Genomic DNA, 22,735 nt, shown 5'->3' with positions numbered 1-22,735 from the left:
TATGGAGCGTTGTCCAGAGGAAGATGAGACGGCAACAAGGCAGAGAAGCTGAAGGCTGCCATCGATGCATCCTGGGCTCCCTGAACGCCACAGCAGAACTACTGGCTAGTTGTCTTCATGCTACGCCAATTTGATGCAGTAATTCATGCAAAGGGAGAACCGACCAATGCTGCGCAGTACCTGGGCATGCTGTTCTGCAAAAAAAGTATGTCCATGGTTTAATCTATAATCAAAGTTTTCATTAGCTGCAAGTCACAATCAAAATTAACCAAAAATGACCTGTGAAATACATCAGTATCACGGTGTTTAAATTTGCTCTTGATGGGTTTCACTTTGCAAATTGATTGTCTGGATGAAATAACTTCTTGATTTTTAGTTATTGAGATGCACCTTGTAATGTCATGCAGGAACCCTTAAATAGCTGCTGCTGGGATTTAGAAGAGGCAGTTCAGACTTTGACCACACTGTGTCACTCTTGCCTTGACCTTTACTTTTATTCATGTTTTTCAGCAAAGTTTGCTAAAAAATAAATAAAAAAAAGCAGTATGGGAAGAAAGATGGCACCAATTCTGGTTGAAGTTAATTTTTATTTATTGTTCTACATCGAGTATTCGTCCACTATCTTTAAAGTGATTGTTGAAGGCTCAGTATGGATCGTGGAAGGGGAAATGAGGATGTCCTGCATCTCTCCACACTTTCTTGCCACCCTTCTGTAGTGAGAAAAAGAAATCTGACTTAAAATGTGTGTCTCTATCTATATACACACACTGTATGTAATAGTAATGCATCACCTCCACTGTTGGAACAATAAACCGTGTGTTGCGGTTAAAGGAGTCGATCAGCTTCATGTCGTCTTGTGCCAAGGAAAAATCGAACACCTTCAAATTCTCCTGGATCCTGGAGGCCGTCACACTTTTGGGGATACACACCACGCCCCTCTGGATGTGCCACCTGCAGGGTCAGATGACGCCGTCACGTGTTCCACAGTAACGTCAGAGGACGGGTAGCCGTGCCAAGCGATGCGTCGAGGTGTCCTGGCTTACCTGAGTATCACCTGAGCAGGGGATTTCTGGTATCTCTCGGCGATTGCTCCGAGTCTCGGATCTTCCAGCAGCCTGGGCTCATCAGGAGAAGCCCAGGGTCTGTCTCCGCTGCCCAGAGGACTGTAAGCTGTCACACAAACCGCCAAAGACCTGGAACAGAAGTGAGAGTTTGGTTTAAGTTGCAATCACAGATCTCTAAGAAGACTCTGCTTTAAAGTGCACTGAACTTACCGACAGTGTGACAGGAGGTCTACCTGAGATAGATAAGGGTGGCACTCCACCTGTATCGAAAAAAGGAGACAATCATCAAATGTAGTCTTTGATCCTTTCATGAAAAATATTTGATTTGTAGAGAGCCCGTCAAAGATTTTATAAGGCAAGGCAAATTTATTTATATAGCACAATTCAGTACAAGACAATACAAAGTGCATTTCCCAGCAAAGTATAAATGATATATCTTTTAAATTGCCCAGGTATGTTTGTGTTTTGCATGTAACACTTCCAGTTTCATGGTTTATCAACGAGCCAACAATTACATTGTCTACATCGCTGGAATGTTTTGCTTTAGCCTTATGTTAGTCAGTTCAGCAGTATACAGTGATGTGCATGAAATTAAATGTGACTGCAGAACAGACACAGACTGCAGAAAATGAGTTAAATCAGCAACACTAGACGATGACTGTTGTCAAATCAACACAATTGTCGAATTAGAAATGTTTTACTTTGTAATTTTTAAAGCAAAATTGCAATTTTCATATTAAAGGTGTTTTAAATTACTTTTACATTTACTTTTCATTAACATTTAAAGTTTAAAGTACTCTGTTGAGTAATTCCTGATCAAATCAAGTACAAAACGTAAAGTTTTGAGACTTGTATTCTGCCAGAAATATCAGGGTCTCTCTGGGCTCCCACTGACCTTTTTGCCCTAAGTAACAGATCAGCTTGCTTGGCTTGGGTCGGTTCTGGATTTGTAGTTTGCTAAATGTTGTTTGGATAGCCGTACCTGGTTCACCACAGGTTTGTGTCGGGCAATGCTGAGGACGTCGTCAATCTGCCTCGCGTTGAAGTTGGACAGGCCTATGGCCTTAACGAGACCTTTATCTACGAGGTTCTCCATGGCCTTCCACGTATCTCTGTAGTGTGTGTCGGAGTAACAAATACTGCCATCGTCTCTCCGAGGCATTAGCTCCTTCCCCCGCCTGAAACACCCACATTCTGTTTCAGCACAGGGATTTATGGGTTTCGCCTCTCAGGGTTTTTTTTACAAAGAGAACCACTCACTTAAAGGCCATGGGCCAGTGCATGAGGTAAAGATCCAGGTAGGAGAGACCAAGATGGGCCAGGCAGGTCCTGCATGCCTCCTCAACATCCTCTGGGTCATGCTTGGTGTTCCAAAGCTTGGACGTCACAAACACCTCGTCACGCCACAGAGCCTGGGGTTGTTAAAGAGGACAACTGGGAAATGCTTCAGGCAATACATATATGATTGTTTTTCTAAACTAAGCATGTGATTCTCAAACGTTCAGTGACAAATATCACCTCGGTAATTCCTAGCTTCTGAGCACAAGCATACTTATAGTTGCCAGCCATGTTGCAACAGTAATGCAACATGACTTGGACCTTATTAGGTCCAAGTCATGTTGCATTACAGCAACATGACCTTATTAGGTTTTTTTTTTTGACCGGTTGCAAAGAAATGTGTAAAACTACAGCACGAAGTTACAAAAATCAACATTAGATAATGTGAGAAGAATTATAAACAATGTGATACTATTAATATATTCTCATGCAGTGACATCTCTGGCACGACAAGTTAAGTGGGGCACAAAAACTCAACACCTATTAGCAGCAACAAATTTTTTTTGTGATGCATACTGTCATGGTGCAGTTTTGGCCTGCCTGTCAGGAACTTTCCAGCACCTTCCTCCTCCCGCCCAGCTCTGACTCCACTTTGCCAAATCACCTGCACCTGTCTGCTAATAATCATCCTGGACTGTTTCCACCTGTGAACTCACCTATATAAACCCTCCTCAGTCTGTTCTTCCCCGCCGGATTGGCGTCAAGCTTCCCACGCATGTCAAGCAGAGATTTTCTCACGTATGTCTGTCAGAGCTTCAACTATCCCTCATCTGCCAGTCAGAGATGTTCCCATGTCTGCTGGTAAGATATTTTCCTACGTTTGCCTGACAGAGGCTCCTATGTCTGCGCCTCCAAGAACTCTCTGTGCTGCGCTGCTGGATCTACTGCAGCCCCTGCGTCCTAAGGACTCTCTCTCTGCTGTGCTGCTGGTTCTCAGCGCAGCACCCATAGCTCTCCGGCGCTCTCCAGTCAACCAGCTCCTGCACCCACCATCCACCTGCTCCAGCCCGGTAACAGACTCAGGTTCTCTTCAGCCACAACCCATCTCTCTTCAATAAACGGTCATGTTTCTTTTTAAACAGTGTTTCAATGCTAACTTTCTAAAACATTTCAGAACAATCTCAGTTATGAAATCACACAAGTTCTGGTACCAGCAATTTAGATGTCAAAACTATTTTTCCTTCAAAACAATGAAAAAAAAAAAAACACCTTCAAGACTCTGGAACAGAACAACAAAGTGGTCCATAAAATCCCCGTCATTTTTATGTGCTGCTTTGTATAATCAAAGTTCAAGCTGAGCCAAGGAAACCTTTTACACTGAGATGCAAGGTCTTAAAAGTGTTTTGTAAAAGATAAAAAGGTCAACCCTCTCCCAACTAGACAGCTGATTCAGCTCTAAAGTAGCTGAATAAATTGACATTGAACAACAAGGCCAATGAAAAACTGTTCAAACTGAAACAAAAGGAAGAACGATTGAAGCTCCTCACCTTTCCTGGACCGACCCAAAGAGCCAGAGCCTCTCCGACCTCCTGTTCGTTGCCATACGCAGCTGCACAGTCAATATGTCTGTAACCACAGTCTAAAGCTGCCAGCACTGCCTGCTTCACCTGAAAGCATGGTTACACCTCACACTTACACAACAACCAAAACCATCTTTTGGCTTCATGTATTCAATCTGTGTGAGTATTCATCATGCTACCTGACCTGGAGCGCTCTTCCACGTGCCGAGTCCAACCATAGGCATCCTCTGCCCTGATGAGAGAGTCACAAAGGTGCTCATGTTTCAGCTCCGAGAACCCGATGGAGGATGGAGAGGTGATGAACGATTGTCCGAAGGGCTCTTCTAAACTCCTGCGGGAGTGGGCGCACTGATTATCCAGTCATCATGACTGTGTTAATACTGTTACTGATTATCACTCCTATTTGGATTCATTAACTCTGCCCTGCAGCAGGGCAATATGAATTTCCAGTGGATTTTACATAATGCAGAAACTCATAATAGGGCAGAATTCATTTTATATGCAGGCAAACTAAATATTTACTGACCTACTTACTGTGGAGAGCTGGCTCTATCCTCAAAGCTGAGCTTCTCAGAGGATTCATAAACCTTCTGTGAACTCAACCTTACCACCAGAGCTAGCTGACACGGCTATATACCATTAGTAACAGTGCAATGTAGCTTCAGATGACCTCCTAGCTAATTAATAATAATCTGGAACATCCTTACTTACCATGTGGTGCACACAATTTGTTCATTAACCAACTAGCTACAGTTTCACGTGATTTTTGGCTTGCACAAATAACTGGAGCAGACTCCCCCCCCCCCTGACGTGGCTGCTGGCCAGAGAGTATAATTCACTCTTCCTAAAACCGTCTCAGTAACTAAAACCTTAACTGTTTCTGCTCCTACCTGGGATCGCTCCAGGATTCTTCAAGGGTCCGATGAGGCTCGTGTGTCCGAGTGAGTTTTACCAAGTGGAGGTCAAAGTGTGTGTTTACCTGTCACTTTTGGAAAATGTCCAAACTCCACTGTCCTTAGGGTTAAACAGAGATATCAGTGTCAGTCAGAGTGGACGAAAAGCTCAATGCATCAGCATATGTGTGTGTGTGTGTGTGTGTGTGTGTGTGTGTGTGTTTGTGTTTGTGTGTGTGTGTGGAATCAGTCTTGGTTCTGTTAGAAATGCCCAGGATAGAAACCTACCTCGACCCGTTCTGATTGTTTTGCTGGTATCAAACCAAAAACATGTATAAATAAATGGGAACTAGCCAGGAGAGGTCAAAGAGTTATCAGGCTGAATGAGGCCTCTGCATGGTTGTGCCTTCATGAGCCAATAGGCACAAGCCTTCAAATTCATAGGCAGGAACAGTTTATTCATTTAAAACCTCCCGTCTGTGAGAGATGGAGGAAACATTTGAGTTACTTGGATTACATCTTAATCAAATTATGAAAAACAACAGGTGGTGGGGAGCTGCTTACAATCTTGAGACAACTAAATGAGACGGGACCATTTTTTGAGGAGCGTCCAATTTTTCACTTTCTCATGACTGCTTGTTGTCATAAGTAGACAAACCAAAAGTCAGAGTGAGTGGAAATGCCTCAGACGGATGTCTTTGTAGTTTTATCTTATGAGATGATCTCCCAAATGTTCAGATGCATCCGATCAAGGGATTCAGGCCTTTTAGGTTTGGCTTAATAATACCTCCTTTAGGGTTTTCTCATACGTTATCCCTGGACCATCCACTTGCATATAGACAGATGATTATCATTGAAACTAGTGTTTTGCAGGCAGGACATGAAAGCAGGCAGAGATACAAGGATGGCTGTCAGTGTAGAGCCACAGCCTGTAACCAAACTAAGATTTACTGCAATGAGGATTTTCCACCTCTATAAAGGAGTCATGCTCAAAAGTCCAGATGCTCAGCCTTTCTCTGATGCTTTTTTAAAAATGAATTGATGTTCTGGAGAACTACTCTGCAGAAAAAAAAACACATTTATTTCTTACATACTAATACATGTGACATTACTAGATGAATACAGATCCATATCTCTTTAAGCAGAATTAAAAACATTTGAGATGTTGAGCAAATAAAACAGATTTATTCATATTTTATTTTGAAAACGGATTTGGTCCCTTTACTGATTTCTTCAGTTATGGCTTTTTTTTGTTGTTGTCACACTTGAAAGTTTCATATCATCAACGTTTTTATTGATACCATTTTTGCCATGCATCTTTCTAATTGTTGAATCATGAACTTTGACCTTTACTCAGTGAGGTCTGCAGTGCTGTGGATGTCGTTCTTGGTTATTTTGAGGCCTCCTGGATTAATGTTCACGTGATTTTAAGATCTTCTAGCCTTCTTCATAATCTCAGGCAGGTTCTAGTCAATGATTTATTGATTCTGCAGGTCAGGGTTTAGTTAGGGTTGGTGTGGCTTGTGAAACTGACCCAGCGTTAAACAAAATGTGGTCAACAATGATTATTTCATCATTTAACATGCTGGGAAGTTCCTTAACAAACAGTATTTGTATTTAGTCAGATCATTTTTGATGATCAGAAACATGTGACAGGGTGAAAATTGAAGAAATCATTAAAGTGGGCAATGCATTTTTACAGAACTGTACTTATTGTTTATCTGTCAATTGGATAAAGTCAGGATTCTGTATTTTGTTTTTCAGAATTAAACATCTCACCCCGTTTATGAAGTCAGGACAAAACTCACTGATATTACACTTTTATGTTCCTACATCCAGTAACCCTCCAAATCAATGTGAACCTGACAATAATGAAATGACACACAAACTTAATTTCACACATTTGGTTTATTTGTTACATTATTAAAAGTTATAAATACCATATTGTCAAATGCAAACAAGCAGAGACGGCAAGTCTTTCAGCAGCGGTACATGAGCACTCTGCTTGCAGCCACACCTTAGTGTCCTCTGGGGGTTTAAGAGGCAGGACACACAGTCAGACATTCATGCCTCTTCCATCCTCTCATTGTTTCCGCTCCATTTTTACAATACAAAAGTGCATTTATGATGCATTTCAACATCCCAGGGTGAAAATGTTATATACAAAACTAACAAGAACGTCCTGCATAACCCATGCTCATACAAATATCTTCTTTTTTTTCACATCACTGATGTAAAATACAAAAGGATGAGGAACTGATGAGGTTTCAGCGCCCCCTGTGGTTGAGAAAGAGAACATGTGCTCCAAAGCCTTTTTTCCTAAACGGGCTGTTCTACAAGCTGTATACATAAAAAAACACAGAAGCCTTATCAAATCACAATCACACACCAGTGTTGTTTATTGTTGGCACCGCTCACCTTAGCACCAAGACATGGCCTTCAAAAGCCACATGAGAACAAAGACAGAATACGCAACAATGAAGCAGGGGGGCTGTCAGAATAACCATCATTTATTCCCGCTGGGAAAATCCTACCTTTACTCGTTTGGCACTTTGTATTAATCGTCTTACAAAAGTCCTGTCTCACTTCCAATTGCTCCCTAAAAACATAGTTAGCTTACTTACAGTACTGTATAAACTTTACATTGCTTACTTATGGTCTTACCACCTACAGATGGTAATGTCTTACACAGCATAGGGCATAATCTGTTGTGCACTCATGGCTTTTTTTGTTGTATATATTACAGTGTGGCCTGTGTTACTGGTTTGACACTGGGCTAAGGCACCTGTATGTCCCTTAGAAAGTGAGCCAGCTAATCGGTTAGGAGCAGCCTCGCAGCTCAGCAGGAAGGAAAGCACCCTTGTTACAAGCAGATTGTTATATCAAAGCTCACGCTGCAGTTACAGGTTGTGATTGTCACTTTCAATTCAACCAAGATAGGCAAATGGGAACTAGGCATGGGCCGGTATATAATCCTCATGGTATGATAAGTTTGAGAAAAAAAAAATTCAGGGTATATAGACAAGAATTGCTTAAAATCAAATAGCATAACATAATCTACTTGTTTTCATTTAAATCAGGGAAACAATAGTTATTCGCACTGCTTCTAAAATACTATTACATAATAATTATTAGAGGTAATGTTATTTCTAACATTTATTTATTGGTACAATGGTTTTCTAACATTAAATTAAGATTAAATGTATAATAAACATCTGATAAATGTGATTTTTGAAGTAACCTTACATATGGTGGAGAATCTGATCCCTTTTTGTTGTTCTGCTCCTTAAGAGAGGTCTCCATGTCAGAAGTTCATCTCTCTGAGCTGAGCTTCACATTTTTTCACAGCCTGGTTCAACAGCCATGGGACACAAGCAGGCTACAGGTAAACGAAAAGATGTTTATTTACCTGACAATGACAGTAACGGGACAAACACCCATTGTTGTCCTCGTGCAAATTTTCATCTAGTCATATTGAAAAACCCATTGCATGGATCTAAAGATGAAGAAATCTGTTACAGCAGGACCTATGAAGTTTTTTAAGGTGTGTGACGCGCTCCCGTTATGAACAGTGTATGCGTATTGGGATCAAGGGTGTGGAATTCACAGTGTCCTGCAGCGTCAGGATAGAGTATGCTACTTTTGCCATAACGCCACCATTTTTTAAAATATATATAACTAAGGATGAACTGACTATTTTGGACTCAGATGGACATTCAGAGAATGTTCTGCAGAACTACTCAGAAAGTAGGTCCTGTTGTCAGTTTAAATATCAGTTTCAAGCATCTAGCATGGTGATTTGAATGAAGCAACATGCTTAATGGAACATAAAGTGATGTTGTTATTGCTGCACTATCTGGGTCACAGTTCTGTAGATTCGGTAGCAGAATTGTCAGAACTGTGACTCACGGGAGGGAGAAATGCCGAACGGATGGATTGACTTTTTACCCCAACATGTAAAAAAAAATCCACAGCACCCTGGCTTATCTGGTGATCAAATTCTGCAAACTACAGTGTTAAATGGGAGAGTCTTCGGGAACTACTGTACTAAAACCTTTAAATGGATCCCTCCTCCAACCTGAAACAGATGAGTGGCTCACACATTATCAGGCCTCTGCTGAGGTTGATGGCATGCAGAGTAGGTCAGTCAGGCATTTGATTAAGGTGTGTTGGAGCAGGGATGCACCTAAAAGATACAGTACAGGGGCTCTCAGGCACTGGAGTTGGGGACCCCCTGTCCTTTTGCATCGTCTCCTCTTATGCCACTGAAACAAAAGGCAAATGCACATGTTGTCATGGGGTATTAAGAAAAACCATGGGATGTTAGATTCATTCATTCATCATCTATACCATCTTAACCTTGCAGGGTTGCAAGGTGACTGGTGGCTATCTCCGGCTATCATTGGGCAAGCGGTGTAATACACCCTGGGCACGTTGCCAGTCCATTACAGGACACGTAATGGACTGGAATGCATGAAAACAAGCCTTGCAGACATAGCCTCAGGGAAGGATTCAAACCTAATATCTTCAAATGGGAGAGAAGAGCTCTTCTGAAATAAAGGAGATGTGGCCCGGGGCTCTTAAAGGCTGATAAATCAGACCCACATGTCCCAATCAGTCCAGTCCTGCTTCCTGATGTTGCAGCATAGATCTGGAACAAACAGATGCTAATACACAGGATCAGACCATCACAGATCAGTCACACCAGGGTACACCCTGCTGATATTATGTGGTTGTTTAGTTGGGCTACCTGCATGGGTGGCATGCTTAAAGGACATGTCGCTTGAAGCTTGTCAGATGTATTTTAAAACAGAAAACTTAATAAGAGTAATGGATGCAGGTCTTTTAGTTACACATTATGACAATCTGTGTTTTCTTATACAATTTTTTTTTCCAAACAGCAAATATTTCTTTTTTGTAGAAAAAGAGTAGCAACCAACTCTCAGGCAGCTGATTTGTAGTGCACAGCAACAAATAAAGGAGCAGTAGCTCTGTTTTACTGTTTATGTGTTGTTCAAACCAGAACCTTCTCATGGATCTCCAGAGGGGGACTTTAAATTGATCGACTGGTAAGAAGGAAAGCTTTGGGGTTTTCGAAACACTAACCTTTTTAAACCGGCCCATGCCACGCCTGAACTGCAATGCAATGTGGAACTTCAAGTGAAATTTGGCCAAACAGATGTCAACTAATTTTGGGGATTAAGGTCGACCAGACTAATGAGCGTACACACTAAACACCTACTGCCATGTTTCTTTAGCATGGAGATAAAAGTCCAAGTGTAGTTATGTTAAAATCAAGCTTTCTTGCTGAAAACACTCAAACTGCTGGTACACTCGATGTAAAATGAACCAGAAAATAATAAAAATCCTCTTTAAACGTTTTTTCTTTTAAAACAAAGGCGTTTCTTTTAAAAAAATACCTCAAACTTCATCCTTTCACAAAAAGACAAGGATCGGAGAGGAGGAAAGCTTATAAAACACTGATAAATCTGTAAAAAACAGTTAAGAAAAGAAGGTCAGGTAGAAGCCACGGTTGTGCACAGCCCATTCTCAGCACCGCTTTACTATCTGGGCACTCGCCTGTGTGCTTGGACCAAAAGACAACACGTACAAAGCTAAATTAAATCCTGATCCTGCCAGTCCTGACTGCAGTCTTTGTCTCTCAGCTGTAAGGTCTCTATAAGACGTTCTGTGCATCAACACAGGACATTAAAACGGTGACTACCATAAATGGGAGGAGTGAATGAGGCTGAATGATGGGTAGTTTTGTTTGTTGGTGGAGGGTTCACCGCAAAAAGGGAACTAAAAGTAAGTAAAAAGTTCTTGAAATCAGTGTATTTGTCCTTGATTTGAGCAGGCAAATAAGATTATCTGGGAATGGAACGAGTATTTTTACCCCTAAAATAAGATAATTAGATCTTCCGCACTTGTAATAAGATGATGGAGATGAGTCGTTCCTATTTTAAGAGCAAAAATCTTATTCCATATGTAGATCATTAAAATTTGCCTGCTGTAATCAAGGATAAATACACTCACAGTTTTTACTTACTTTTAGTTCCCTTTTTTGGAGCTTCCTAGGACTGGGGGAGGTGCTGTCTGATAATCTCTCGGGACTGAGGGGGGATCCTGTCAGGAAAACGGACAGAAAACTCCACAATGAGGTCACCTCGCTGCGATGGATTCTTGGGGAAAGGCAGGCCTTCCCCTCTGACCCGCTTCAGCGTTCCTGGCTTGATGATGTCGTGGCAAGGGAGCGAGATTACACGGTTTTCCAGCGTGGGAATGCTAACTGTGCAGCCACACAGCGCCTGGAAAAAAAAGAGGAAACGCAGAGGGTTAATGTCTTTAGAAATAAATAAATTCCAGAGCCATGAATTTCCCAATGACCTAATGTTTCCATGAGGTAAAACCGGAGTTTATCTTCCCCTCAACATGTCATCACAGAGTGAATGCTGTTGTTTTTTCTCTGCTGCGTGTTTGTGCGAGAGAAACAGGCAAACAGGAGCATCCTTCTTTAAAGATCATTCAGCATGGACTACAGCGCTGTGGGGTCTGGAGATAAGACTCCGGGAGAGAACATTAGGAAGCTGGCAGCGGAAAAGTTTTCAGGTCGTTGTGTGTTGTGCGAGAGCACAAGTGTGTCAGCGTTGCGCTGGGGTCTAATTTTAGCAGCAGCCTCATATCTCGGGCTAATGAAGTGAGGCAGGAATCGGCTGAGCTCGTAAATAGTTGGAGGGCTTGTAAGATCCACAGTCATGCCAACGTGGGCGCGTGCACACACACACACACACACACACACACACACACACACACACACACACACAGTGATATATATATATATATATATATATATATATATATTATATAGATGTGTGTGTGTGTGTGTGTGTGTGTGTGTGTGTGTGTGTGTGTGTGTGTGTGTGTGTATGTGTGTGTGTGTGTGTGTATCATTGTGCACACACATAGGCGTCACCTCCTTATCGTAAATGTGGGTTTTAACGACTTTGCGGGCTTTGTGGTGGGCATCTGCGGCACATTCAGGCTGAACAGATACAACCATTTTAACTCTGTGACTGAATAGCTCAATGAAGAACAGACTTTATATAACGCTTAGGAGCAACTGTGGCAAAGAAAAGCAGTAAAATAATAAAGTCAGGTGTGAAGAGACACAGATGGAGAGCTGTTGGAGATGCAAATTGGAAAGGTTTGGGTCAGGAGAGTAAGAGAAAGTAAACAAAATAGTAACTTGGAGAGAAAAAAAATAATTAAAGATATATGTGCAAGTTGTTTAAAAGGATGATAGTCTCTTTTAAAAACAAATTTGCATTGTATGACAAATTGGCTTATTTTGTACTGCATTATAATTAGGATGGAAATGTAATTGCAGGATATAGCTTCTGAATGTATGCTCAGATTATACAACAATGTACACCGGATTGAACTGAATTCAATTCAGATTATATTTTAGATTATGTATACTGATTATAAACTAGACCTGTTTGTAACCTGTTTGAATCGTCTTGTCACTGATAAGTGGTATATAAGTAAACTACAGTTGTCTTGCCTCAAGATTATGTTTGCTGCTAGTTGCCGCAATACCAACAGATTTCAACATTTGATCTCTAAAATTTTCATTTATATCAGTAAGTCAATCTAAAAAGTGTTTTTCTGCTAATCTTGAAGAGTTAACGAAAACTGAAAGCTCATCCTATCAGAAAATTATAATATTATATGAAACCGATAGCACATTTCTTTTTTAGAAATGTTATATTTTCATCTACATGATCATGAGGAAGAATTAAGAGTTGCTTAACAGAAAATTATAAACCATAAAATGTAATTGCTAAGGCAGCTGGCTGTTCACACTGTGCTGTATGCAACCATTTACAGTCGTATGATTGCAATAATCAAGACAGTCTTGTTCCTGAGAATGCATGAGTCCAGCAAAGTCCTGAAGCAAATTCATAAAGCCGTAAATAACTAAAGACAAACCTAAAAGAAAATGGAGGATTCATGAAAGCGCTATTAACCTGTAATCCATCAGGTTTTCATGGTGTAATTGTGGATTTGCACACATCTATGCCTGTACTATCGGGGTTGTCTTGCATCGTCTCATGGGATGTAAACATGGACCGTTAACTTTTGGGTCAAGCGGAGCAGCTGTCTAAGAGGACAGCCAGAGTTTTTTTCCAGCCAGCGTCTTGTCACCCACTACATACGCTACGCGTTGACTTGGACTGCTGTCGGTCTTAGAGGCTCATCCTTCGGTTCTGAACACTTTCATTCACTAACGTCGATCTTACGCACAGAGGCTGGTTGCCATAACACTGAACACACACTGCCATCTGATCAGTGATTGCACGGGACTCTGCTCAGACAACAATGCCACAGAGACCGGCACAAACACACAAACACTGACACTTTTTGCTGTTTTAGAGAGATAGCTCTAAAGATTTGCAGCAATTCCTCAGAACCAAACATCCACTGGCATGGCTGTCTTCTCATCCTCAGTCCTGATAATTCAGTTTTGTCTTTGCTTTAGGAAGCAACCTATAGGCGTCCTCGTGATCCAAAGTATCCTCACAAAGATCTGGACTGAAATTTACACAAATGCTATTTTTATACACCTTTACACCAGCCTCATGTTTACACCGGGTATTGATTTACACAGACGGTAGTGACTATTTACACAGCAAATAGACGTAGAAGATGGAGCGTCACCTCTTTAAAACATGGACCAAGAACAGAACATGCAAAGCGTTTCCCATAATAGCTAAAGAATAGTAAATTAAGGTGACATAAAGCTCACTCAAAGCGATACTTTAGTTTTTAACATTGCTTTACTTTTATATCATTAATTAATTATTCTATATTGCATGTTTTGTTCTCTGTATATGTTGAGGACAATTAAAAGTAAAAGTAAGTGTAATGCCACTAATTGACAAGTTGAAGTAACAATTAATGTCATCGCATAAGTGAAGTAGCTCACAGAAGTAAGAATGGGTAAAACAATATTGATAAAAATTGTGATTTTTATCAAAATTGATAAAAATCAATATTGATAATCAAATTGGCAATCAATTTAGTTCTAATTTATGTCTACAAATGTCCAAAACTGACACTACGGTTGGGATTTATACTTGATTGAATTGCTTTTTCCATCGCAGGTTTTGTTAGATTAATAAATATATGAGTATATTTGAAATATGTTTGAGAGTGCATTTGTTGTTTGGTGATGCACTACTGCTTTACTGAAGGAGCTTCTTTGGTAGAGATTCTAGTTTTACAGCAATATTAGCGTTTGTGGGGCTCAGGCTGTGAGCATTGACAGATGTATTTTCAAAAAGACTGTGATGAAAATTACTAACAATAGTTTTTACTATCTCTTTTTTTTTTCATTGCTGCAACATTTTAAGTCCATGGCTGCTAAAAACGTATAACCACTAAATCAAGCAGATCTTCCCACAGCATGACCAGAGTTTGACCTTAGTTCAAACTCTGTGAGCTGTGGTGGAGACGGTTGGAAGCAGAAAGATGGCATAGACACATCATGCTAAAATAGATCGGATTATAAACATTTGACACGATGTTGGTCCAGTTCTGTTACAGGAGCAAAAAAGTGGCTTTAATGGCCGACTACTCCAAAAAGACTCAGAAAGAGGAAAATGTCTACCAAACTAAAAGGATAAAAGAAGCCTGTGTCAGACTTAACACTGTTAATGTAGGGGAACTTCATGGGGGATTGAATAAAACCTTTTACTTTATTAATTGTCGCATGCTATTTCTTTTATTTCATTTATTTTTTTAAGTTCTTTACCTTTTGTTTTTGCTCTGATTTGACCTTTTCTTTCTGTGAGAGCACAGAAATGAGTTATCCCAGAAGAGTTTCTTACATGAAGATCAGTGGTGACACTCCATCTCCACCATTTGGATTAACTGCTTGGACTATTTTGATACCGCAGTTACTTCAAGATGGTTTACTTTGGTCTTGGTCCCTGTGGAACCGGCTGCTGGCTTCAGCCTCCAGTTCCGACTAATCTGAATTCATACTAAAGTGAAATGTTGTGAGAATAATCTGTTGCAGGCAAGAGTTTAACAAAATGTCACTTCAAAAATGCTGAACTCCATTTAGGCACGAAACCCTAAAATAAGCATGTGCTGTCACAGTTTAAGAGATTCACCAACTGCATCTTCAGATATTAAGTCGCCCACTTTGACCGCAGCACACTGAGCCGTTATTATTACCACGTCGTGGCTTCCTATAGGTGTGAAGGGGATTTGGTTCTAGAAAAAAATCGATGTGTCAGATTGGAGCTGCATCTCCTATTGCTAGTGACTGCTGTCTCCGTGAAGACACTGCAGGGCTGAAAGTCTCCCCAGACTGTCACAGCATGCTAAAGCAGGCTTGGCAGCACTAAACTAAGGCTGTCTACTGAGGCATGCGTCTGGCTGAGAATAAAACTCAGCAACTTCACAGCTAGGGAAGAATCCGGCAGTCAAAACCTTACATAACGTTTAATACTCCTAGCCCAAAAATCAACACATCCTAACGGTTCTGTTTTGGTCTTTAGAACCAACAAGCTGGCTTGTTTTTTTATTTATGGCAGCAATTATCCCCGTGACAGCAGTTGTTTTATGTGCGGCATGACATATTTCCCCCCGTTGGTTCGTGCTGGAGTGTGCAGCGAGCATTCGATGCTGGGTTTTCACTGCAGCATTGTTCCTGAGCATTTTTCGAAGAAAGAAGCAGAGCAGAGGCAGGAGTGATATATGAGCTCCTTTTTGCTTTAGAAACTAAATCATCTGACCCACTTCCTAGGATGCAGCACCCCCCCGCTCTGCCTCATCTCATGTTTAACTCCATCAGACTTAAATCTCCTTTCTGGCTTTGGAAAGATGAGAAGGGTTTTAGATGTGGGAGTTGTGAAGTGCAAACTTAATCGCTTGCAGGTTTGATTAAACAACACACTTCAGCTCCAGATATGACTCAGTAAACTCAGATGTGCTCTAGCCTGTGCAGAGTCGCTGTGTGAGGCCGCTGCCTCATTACCTCAGGGGTTGTTCGCAAAAGTCGCTGGAGCTTTCACAAGAGAACCGTTAGAATTGGCTTAAGCTGAGTACAAAGAGCTGCACTGACATCCGTGGTGCTCTGGGAGCACCGGCCATTAGGTTGACTGTGTGTGTGTGAACTGCAGACCAGGACACGGCAACCTTAACGGAAACACCAAAGCCACGGTGCACCCGCTGCCCTCCAAACTGTAGCAACGGCCAATTAAATATCCTGCCAGGTCCGATAATAGCCGCTGGGATCGTCACCACTGTAACACTACAATCCATCTTTAACTGAATGTGTTTACAGGCGACAGATACTTGTGTACCGTCTTAGGTGTTTATGTATATGATTTCATGCTGATGCACATAACGAATGAGGATGATGGTTCTATGGCCGTCACACCGGGACGCCACATTCCCGCTGCCTCCCTCGCACCTCGGTGGCAGAGACTCTGCTCCGACTGATCCTGACCTCCAGCAATGTGTCTACACATCTATAGAAACCCCATCAGGACTTTAGTGCCACGAAGAGAAGGAGCAGAATGAAACGCAGCACACATGTATTCCTACGCCTTGAACGCTTTTGTTTTTTCTCGCCTTACAACCACAGATGTAAAGTGTTTTATCAAGATGCTTTGTGGTAGAACAACACAATTGAATGCATAATTTTGGAATAGAGGAAAATCCTACAAGGTTTTCAAATTGTTAACAAATGCAAATCTGAAAAGTGCGGCTTGCACTTGTATTCGGCATACTTAAGTCTGCAGTTTTTAGAGCCATCTTTCACTGCAAATACAACCGCAAGTCTTTTGGGCTTCTGTTCTTCTGCACTTTGACGAGCCATTCTAAACTATTAGTCGTAGCTAAGTGATATTTTAACACCTAAGCTGTGGCTCTCTGCAGCTCCTCCAGAGTTACCATAGATTTACGGGCTGCTTCTCTGATTAATGTTGTCCCTTCCCGTCGGGTCAGTTTAGGTGGACGCCTATGTGTTGGTAGGTTTGCAGCTGTGCAATATGACTTCTATTTTCATTGAGATGTTCAAAGCTTGAGGATATTGGTTTATAACATAGATGTGCGACTCCAGTCCTCGAGGACCAGTGTCCTGCACGTTTTAGATATTTCCCTGCTAAACATACTTGACTTAAATAAATAAAAATATATCGAAAACTATTCTTTCCCGTTATATCCTATTTGTGGACTCCTATCTTTTGGTCTATCACATAAAGTCCCAACAAAATATGCTGAGGTGTGTAGGTGTAATATAACGAAATGTGAAACAAGCCAAAAGATTATGAATACTGTCACTGAATGAGCCAGTTTTATATACTGCTCCAAATCTCCCCAGCTGCATGAATGCAGTAAATTTCTGCCTGGCTGGGTCCACCGGGAATCAAACTCCCACTCTCTAAAGCATTAGCAACTAATGTGTGGGTAGAAATGCAACAGAGGAAGATAAAGAGGGATGAAAGAAGTCGGACTTACCTCTTTTAGGGTTATCTTGCAGTTATAAATGATATTGGAACCGTCTCTTTTGAAGTGGGCATGCCCTTTGTCTTTGAGCACAAACACTATGTCAGCGGGAATGTTCTCAGGGGTCTCGTCCCCCTCCTTTGGGAAAGTAATCTTGGTCCCTTCCTTCCAGCCCTTCTTGATGACAATGTTGAGGATCTTGTCCTCTGTCCTCATACTCCGCCCGTCTGGATTCAGCCTGCGGCGAGTGATCTTCATGCGCTTGGTGCAGCCGTGAAAGATCTCCTCCAGCGAGACCTTCAGCTCGTGGACCACCGGAGCATCCTGGTGCTTCCGGTTGGTCCCGAGGCGCTCTGACGGAGCTGCGCCCCTCCTCCTGCGGCCCTCCCCTGGAAAGCCGTTGTTCATTCCGCCCGGGAAGCCAAACGGTCTCCCAAAATGAGCAAAGTGTTCGTCCTCATCCATCTCCGCGTCCTGCTCTGCCCCGTTGCTGTGGTCATTGTGGAAGGGGAAACCGTTGGAGCGGCTGTGGCTGCGGCTGGAGCCGAAGAACATGTCGAAGGGGTTGGAGCCTCCGAAGAAAGAGGCGAAGGTGGCGTGGGGGTCTCCGTGGAAAGTGTAGTGGTGCGTCGAGTTGCCAGGAGCACCTGAAGAGCTGCTGCCTCCTGTCTTCAAACCTGCAACAGAACAGAGGGCTGAGAAAAGCTTGAATGCACAAAAACGTTGTCAAACACCCTGCATGTGTGAACGTCTGCTGCCACACACAAGGTTTTTCTCCCCAATGCTGAACAACCTGAAAAAGTTTGGTATTTCTGGTACCATTTTCTAGGTCTGGATAAATAAAAAATAAAATAAAATTGCATATACAAAATAAATACATTTTCTGACTTATTTCTTGACTTGAGTTTTCTAAAGACCACATATCTAATAATGAATACATTCATTTATATATTGTTTTGCCCTATCTCACCTTGATTTTAACATTTATCCCATTGATATTTTGGTTTTTAATATGAAGACTGAATACAAACACATTCAAAATAAAAATAAAAAATATTTGATAACCTTTTGGACTTAAGATCCCTTTAAATTCAGGGTTACCTTTGGTCCTCAAACCTCATTCGATTAGAAATATATAATATATGCAACCTGGACTTATTTTGGTTTTATGACTGCAAGATGTTCATAACATGTGCTAACATAACAGTGCTTCTACTTCTTTTTCCAAGATCACAAGAAGTGCCAGTATTACGGTGTTACTGGCCATGCAATAAATGTTTAAAGGGCAACGAAAAAAATCCCATCTGTGATGGTGAGATAAGAGGGATCTGGGTTGGGTTTAAATAAATAAATAAAAAATCACTTTTTTTGAACTCACAAAATAAAACAAAGGTACGAAGGTTCACAAATCGTGTGTTAAATGATTTACATTGTTCTTAGGACACTTGAATAATTTGTAGAAGAGCTGGTCTAAGTTAGTACAGATGGCAAAAAAATGCATAAAATGCCGTTATACCAGATTAAAAAACATAGGAAGTCAGTTTAGACATTGTGTTGATTTCAGATGTCTTGGAACAAGACTGCTATTTAGGTAGTTTAAGATAAATATTTTCTCTATAATATTCAGAATTTAAAAAAAAAAACTGCAGATAAAAAGAGTTGAAAATGTCCATTGGAAATGAATGTAATTTTGAAACAAAAAAAGTCTGCACAAAGTTGGAAACCAGACAAGAGGACCCAGCTCAAAAAGCACGCACAGAGTAGCTAACAGCTGAGAGAATGAGCCAACGTGGGCGAGAAAAATCCCACAGCATCACCGATCCTCCAGCAGGGCTGCTGGTGGAGGAGCATGGACCGAAATACGGGGTCGCTGCAAACTACAAACTCACGTAAATACACACATGCATACAGAAACCACCCACAACTGTAAACTAAAGCACTTGCTGCTATTCATATCTCAACAGCCTCCTGATCTTGAGCCATCTGTCTGTCAGGAACAATTCATACACACACATTATAGTCCACCACACCAGCAGCTGAGGTGGACTGTAAGTCGGTGGACCTGGAGACGGTTGTCGACACGATAATAACCAACAATCACACACGAAACACAGAACATGGAGGAGACAGGATTATTACTTTAGTGACTGAAGCACATTTGGGTGATATTAGATCTGTGCCTGAGTTTTCTCAGGCTGAACGTCTGCTGGCTTCTCAGATCGTGCCCTGGAAGGCTCCGTGCTCTCTGGAAGTTTTCACTCAGCGATCAAACATGGAGAACAAGAACCACACCCATTTTCTCCTCACCTTCCTCTCCCAGCTGGTCATAGACAACCCTCTTCTTGGGGTCGCTGAGAACCTCATAGGCCTCAGCGATTTCCTTGAACTTCTCCTCCGCGTTCGGATCCGTGTTCTTGTCTGGATGGAAGCGCAGCGCCATGCGCCGGTAGGCCTTCTTGATCTCGTCCTCGTTTGATCCCTTGGGGATCCCGAGGGTCTTGTAGTAGTCCTTCCCCATGCCTGCACCTCTCAGGACCCAGAAGCCCCTGTCTTCAGCTCAGACTGTGCTCTATCACTGTTGAGACACAAGGACAGAATTAGAAAATGCTTGCAGGACACCGGGCCTTGACATCCCTGATTTAGAATATCACTGAAAAGTTAATTTATTTCAATCATTCAATTCTAGCAGTTAAACTCATCACCATTTCTTACGCACAGAGGGATATATTTTAAACGTTTACTATGTTTCACAGCTAATTCAGTTTCTTGGACAATTAGCATATAGTGCAGGACTAATAAAAGTTGAATGGAGGGACTCAGTAGTCCAAAGTTCTCTTTTACAATGAAAGTAAGTTTACATTTCCTTTTAAAATCAAGATCCCATTTTCTAAAGGAGGAGAGAGGAGAGGCACATAATCTGTGTCCAGCGTGAAGTTCAGTCAGAGATGACTTTGGGTTCATCTGCTGGTGTTGTGTTTTTCTCAAGTTCACAGCCAACCCAGCCATCTAGGAGGAAATTCTAGAGCACTTCATGCTTCCCTCTGCTGACAAGCTGTATGGAGATGCTGGATTAATTTCCCAGCAGGACTTTGGACTCGCCAAAACGAACAAAGGTACCAAAACTGGCTTTAATCACCACGTTAACAATGTGACTGATTGGCAAGAAAACAATCCTGACCTAAACTCCATAAAAAATCTATGGGATATTGTCATGGGGAAGATGTGAGACAGCCAACCCAAGCGTAGGGAAAATGAACATACTTTTTTACTGGACATATGAAATTTTACAATTTTCTGAGAAGCCAAATTTTGGTGTTTCGTTAGCTGTGATCCACAATCATCAAAACTTACAGAAATAAACACTTGAAATACTTTCACTTTGTGTGTAATGACTCTATTAAATGTTTGAGTATAACTTTTTGAACTAAATTGTTAAAAGCAATATGTTTTTTAACAGTTGTATTCAAAACTATTGAGATGCACCCAATGACCTGGCCATACTGGCCTAGGTATAAGCAAACTTTGCAACTGGTTATAGCTGGGTGACCTAAGAGAACTTGCATTTATGCAAAACAGGGGTATGAAGGGATCTGTTGGAAACATAATAAACACTCAAGTTGCTGTAGGTCTTTAGCAACACTCAAGTTTTAATCACAATTTAATCATTTCTAACTCCTCTGTCTGAGCCGGGGTCACATTTCGAACACATTGTAAAGGTAGCACTGTTCATGTCATAGTAACCACACAGCCACCTTCACCCAATCACGCTCAAAAACACCATCAACACACATCAACAAGCAATTTAGGGTTAAGTGCCTTGCCCAGGGGCTTCAAGAGGAAGCTGGAATTGGACTCCTCACTTTCCAATTGCAAGACAATTACTTTTCCTATTGAGCCACAGCGACCGACAAGGTCCAGCATTATTGAAGGGTTGCCTATCAGCATTACAAAAAGTCACGCGTGGTTCTTAGAAATAAAAGCACCTCATGTTTGTTTCAGCAAAGAACTCAACATTAATAGGTTCTCACTATTTTATATAATGGTTTTTACCCTAAAATGCTATTGTATTGTTTGTAATACAACCAATAAAACTTAAAAAATAATCCACGATAGTTCATTATATTTTAAAGTGTTAAATAAAGTTTTCTGAAATGACATTTGCGACATGTTGCTGTGTTAATCTTGGCGTGACGATAAAACTTTATGATGTGAATTCATAACGCATGCAGCGCTATCTGCAACCTGCATGCAGCTGGTGTAAGAGCTTTAATTAAACCCATAAGGCTTGACTTGGAAAAATGAATGCTGAATAAACATTGCACTCCACCTTTTCTCCCCTAATATCTCTAGTCTGTGCTAATTGTAACGGGCTTAGCTTTAAATGGGGGGCCCCCCGAATGAAATCCTGCTCAGGACCCCAGACAACCTGAGGCCGGCCCTGGATCTGGCATCTCTCCTTTGGAGGCTTGGTGTGATGAGATCTATTAAGTGATGTGCTGGGAACAGCGCGTGCTGGTTTCACCAACTGTTGCCATGGTGATATGGTGCTGATGTAGTCTGAGATGGAGAGCCGAGGAATCCCCTTCATCTTACTGTAACCAAAAGGGCTTCTCCTCATCAACTCTGCCCGCTAGCTCTAGAATCGCTTATCTTCAACCACCTTGTCTTGGATTGCAGGAGATTTTCCTGCTGTAAAAAATAGAGGGATTGAGCCAAAAATCATCCCCATTGTGTTGAACCAGCCTTACGGGCAGGAGAGACCCCCCTCACTGCAGTGCCTCTGAACAGGGCACGGCAGACTCCGGAGAGCAAAATGAGGATTTTTTTTTTTTTTTTTTTTTTTTTGCTGGTGCCTCTACTTAAAGTAACAGTTCCAATTTGCGAAGTAAAATTAAAGCTCGGTATTTTCTCCTATTTTCGACAAAAACGTGCGTATATGTAGGCAAACAGACTTTGTTAAAGAACCGAAGACAAAGCCCTACCAGAATGGGGAGTCAGATCAGCATGGTCCGGCTCGCTCCGGCGTGTTTCTCCGCTCCTTTCGCCCCTTCAGCCCTGCTGTCTGCCCCGCCGCTCCGGTTCCGCCGCCTCCTTATAATAACCTGACGTCAGGACGCAGCACCGACCGGCGGGGATCACAGGCTCCGAAATAACCACTGACCAAACGCTGAGGTCCGCCCGCCCGCCCGCCCGCCTGCCTGCCCGCCTGCCTGCCCGCCTGCCTGGCTGACGTCTCGGTGGAAAACCTCAGAGCCAAATCTGTACCAGAGCTGTGATGATGATGATGATGATGATGATGATGATGATGATGATGATGATGATGATGATGATGGGGAGCTGAAGCAGACTGGTTCCAGGAAACAAGGAAAAAAAAAGTGTTTTAAAGGATCTCCCT

At 41.8% G+C, this 22,735-nt stretch overlaps 2 protein-coding genes across 4 annotated transcripts; both read right to left on the bottom strand.

The window, feature by feature from the left end:
* Positions 1–567: 567 nt before the first annotated feature.
* akr1a1a (aldo-keto reductase family 1, member A1a (aldehyde reductase)) lies at positions 568–4,901 on the bottom strand. 2 transcript variants are annotated; one of them, XM_012863592.3, is made up of 9 exons: positions 4,813–4,901; positions 4,102–4,253; positions 3,890–4,009; positions 2,325–2,476; positions 2,047–2,242; positions 1,275–1,324; positions 1,044–1,193; positions 792–951; positions 568–710 (listed from the first exon to the last, which is right to left on the bottom strand). In XM_012863592.3, exons 2-9 carry the CDS (start codon positions 4,180–4,182, stop codon positions 645–647), a joined length of 975 nt encoding a protein of 324 aa, XP_012719046.2. In that variant the 5' UTR covers positions 4,183–4,253; positions 4,813–4,901; the 3' UTR covers positions 568–644. The 2 variants fall into 2 exon arrangements, with proteins under 2 accessions (XP_012719046.2, XP_012719047.2); XM_012863593.3 differs by lacking the exon at positions 4,813–4,901 and adding an exon at positions 4,449–4,775.
* dnajb5 (DnaJ heat shock protein family (Hsp40) member B5) lies at positions 4,830–22,525 on the bottom strand. Of its 2 annotated transcripts, XM_021316970.2 has the most exons (5): positions 22,323–22,525; positions 19,648–19,915; positions 17,353–18,017; positions 10,982–11,123; positions 4,830–4,936 (listed from the first exon to the last, which is right to left on the bottom strand). In XM_021316970.2, exons 2-5 carry the CDS (start codon positions 19,856–19,858, stop codon positions 4,905–4,907), a joined length of 1,050 nt encoding a protein of 349 aa, XP_021172645.2. In that variant the 5' UTR covers positions 19,859–19,915; positions 22,323–22,525; the 3' UTR covers positions 4,830–4,904. The 2 variants fall into 2 exon arrangements, with proteins under 2 accessions (XP_021172645.2, XP_012718842.2); XM_012863388.3 differs by lacking the exon at positions 4,830–4,936 and having other exon boundaries at positions 10,876–11,123.
* Between the last annotated feature and the right edge of the window lie 210 nt (positions 22,526–22,735).

Source organism: Fundulus heteroclitus, chromosome 12 (assembly GCF_011125445.2).
Source record: "Fundulus heteroclitus isolate FHET01 chromosome 12, MU-UCD_Fhet_4.1, whole genome shotgun sequence".
NCBI lineage: Eukaryota > Metazoa > Chordata > Actinopteri > Cyprinodontiformes > Fundulidae > Fundulus > Fundulus heteroclitus.
This window is presented reverse-complemented; position numbering and strand designations above follow the sequence as displayed.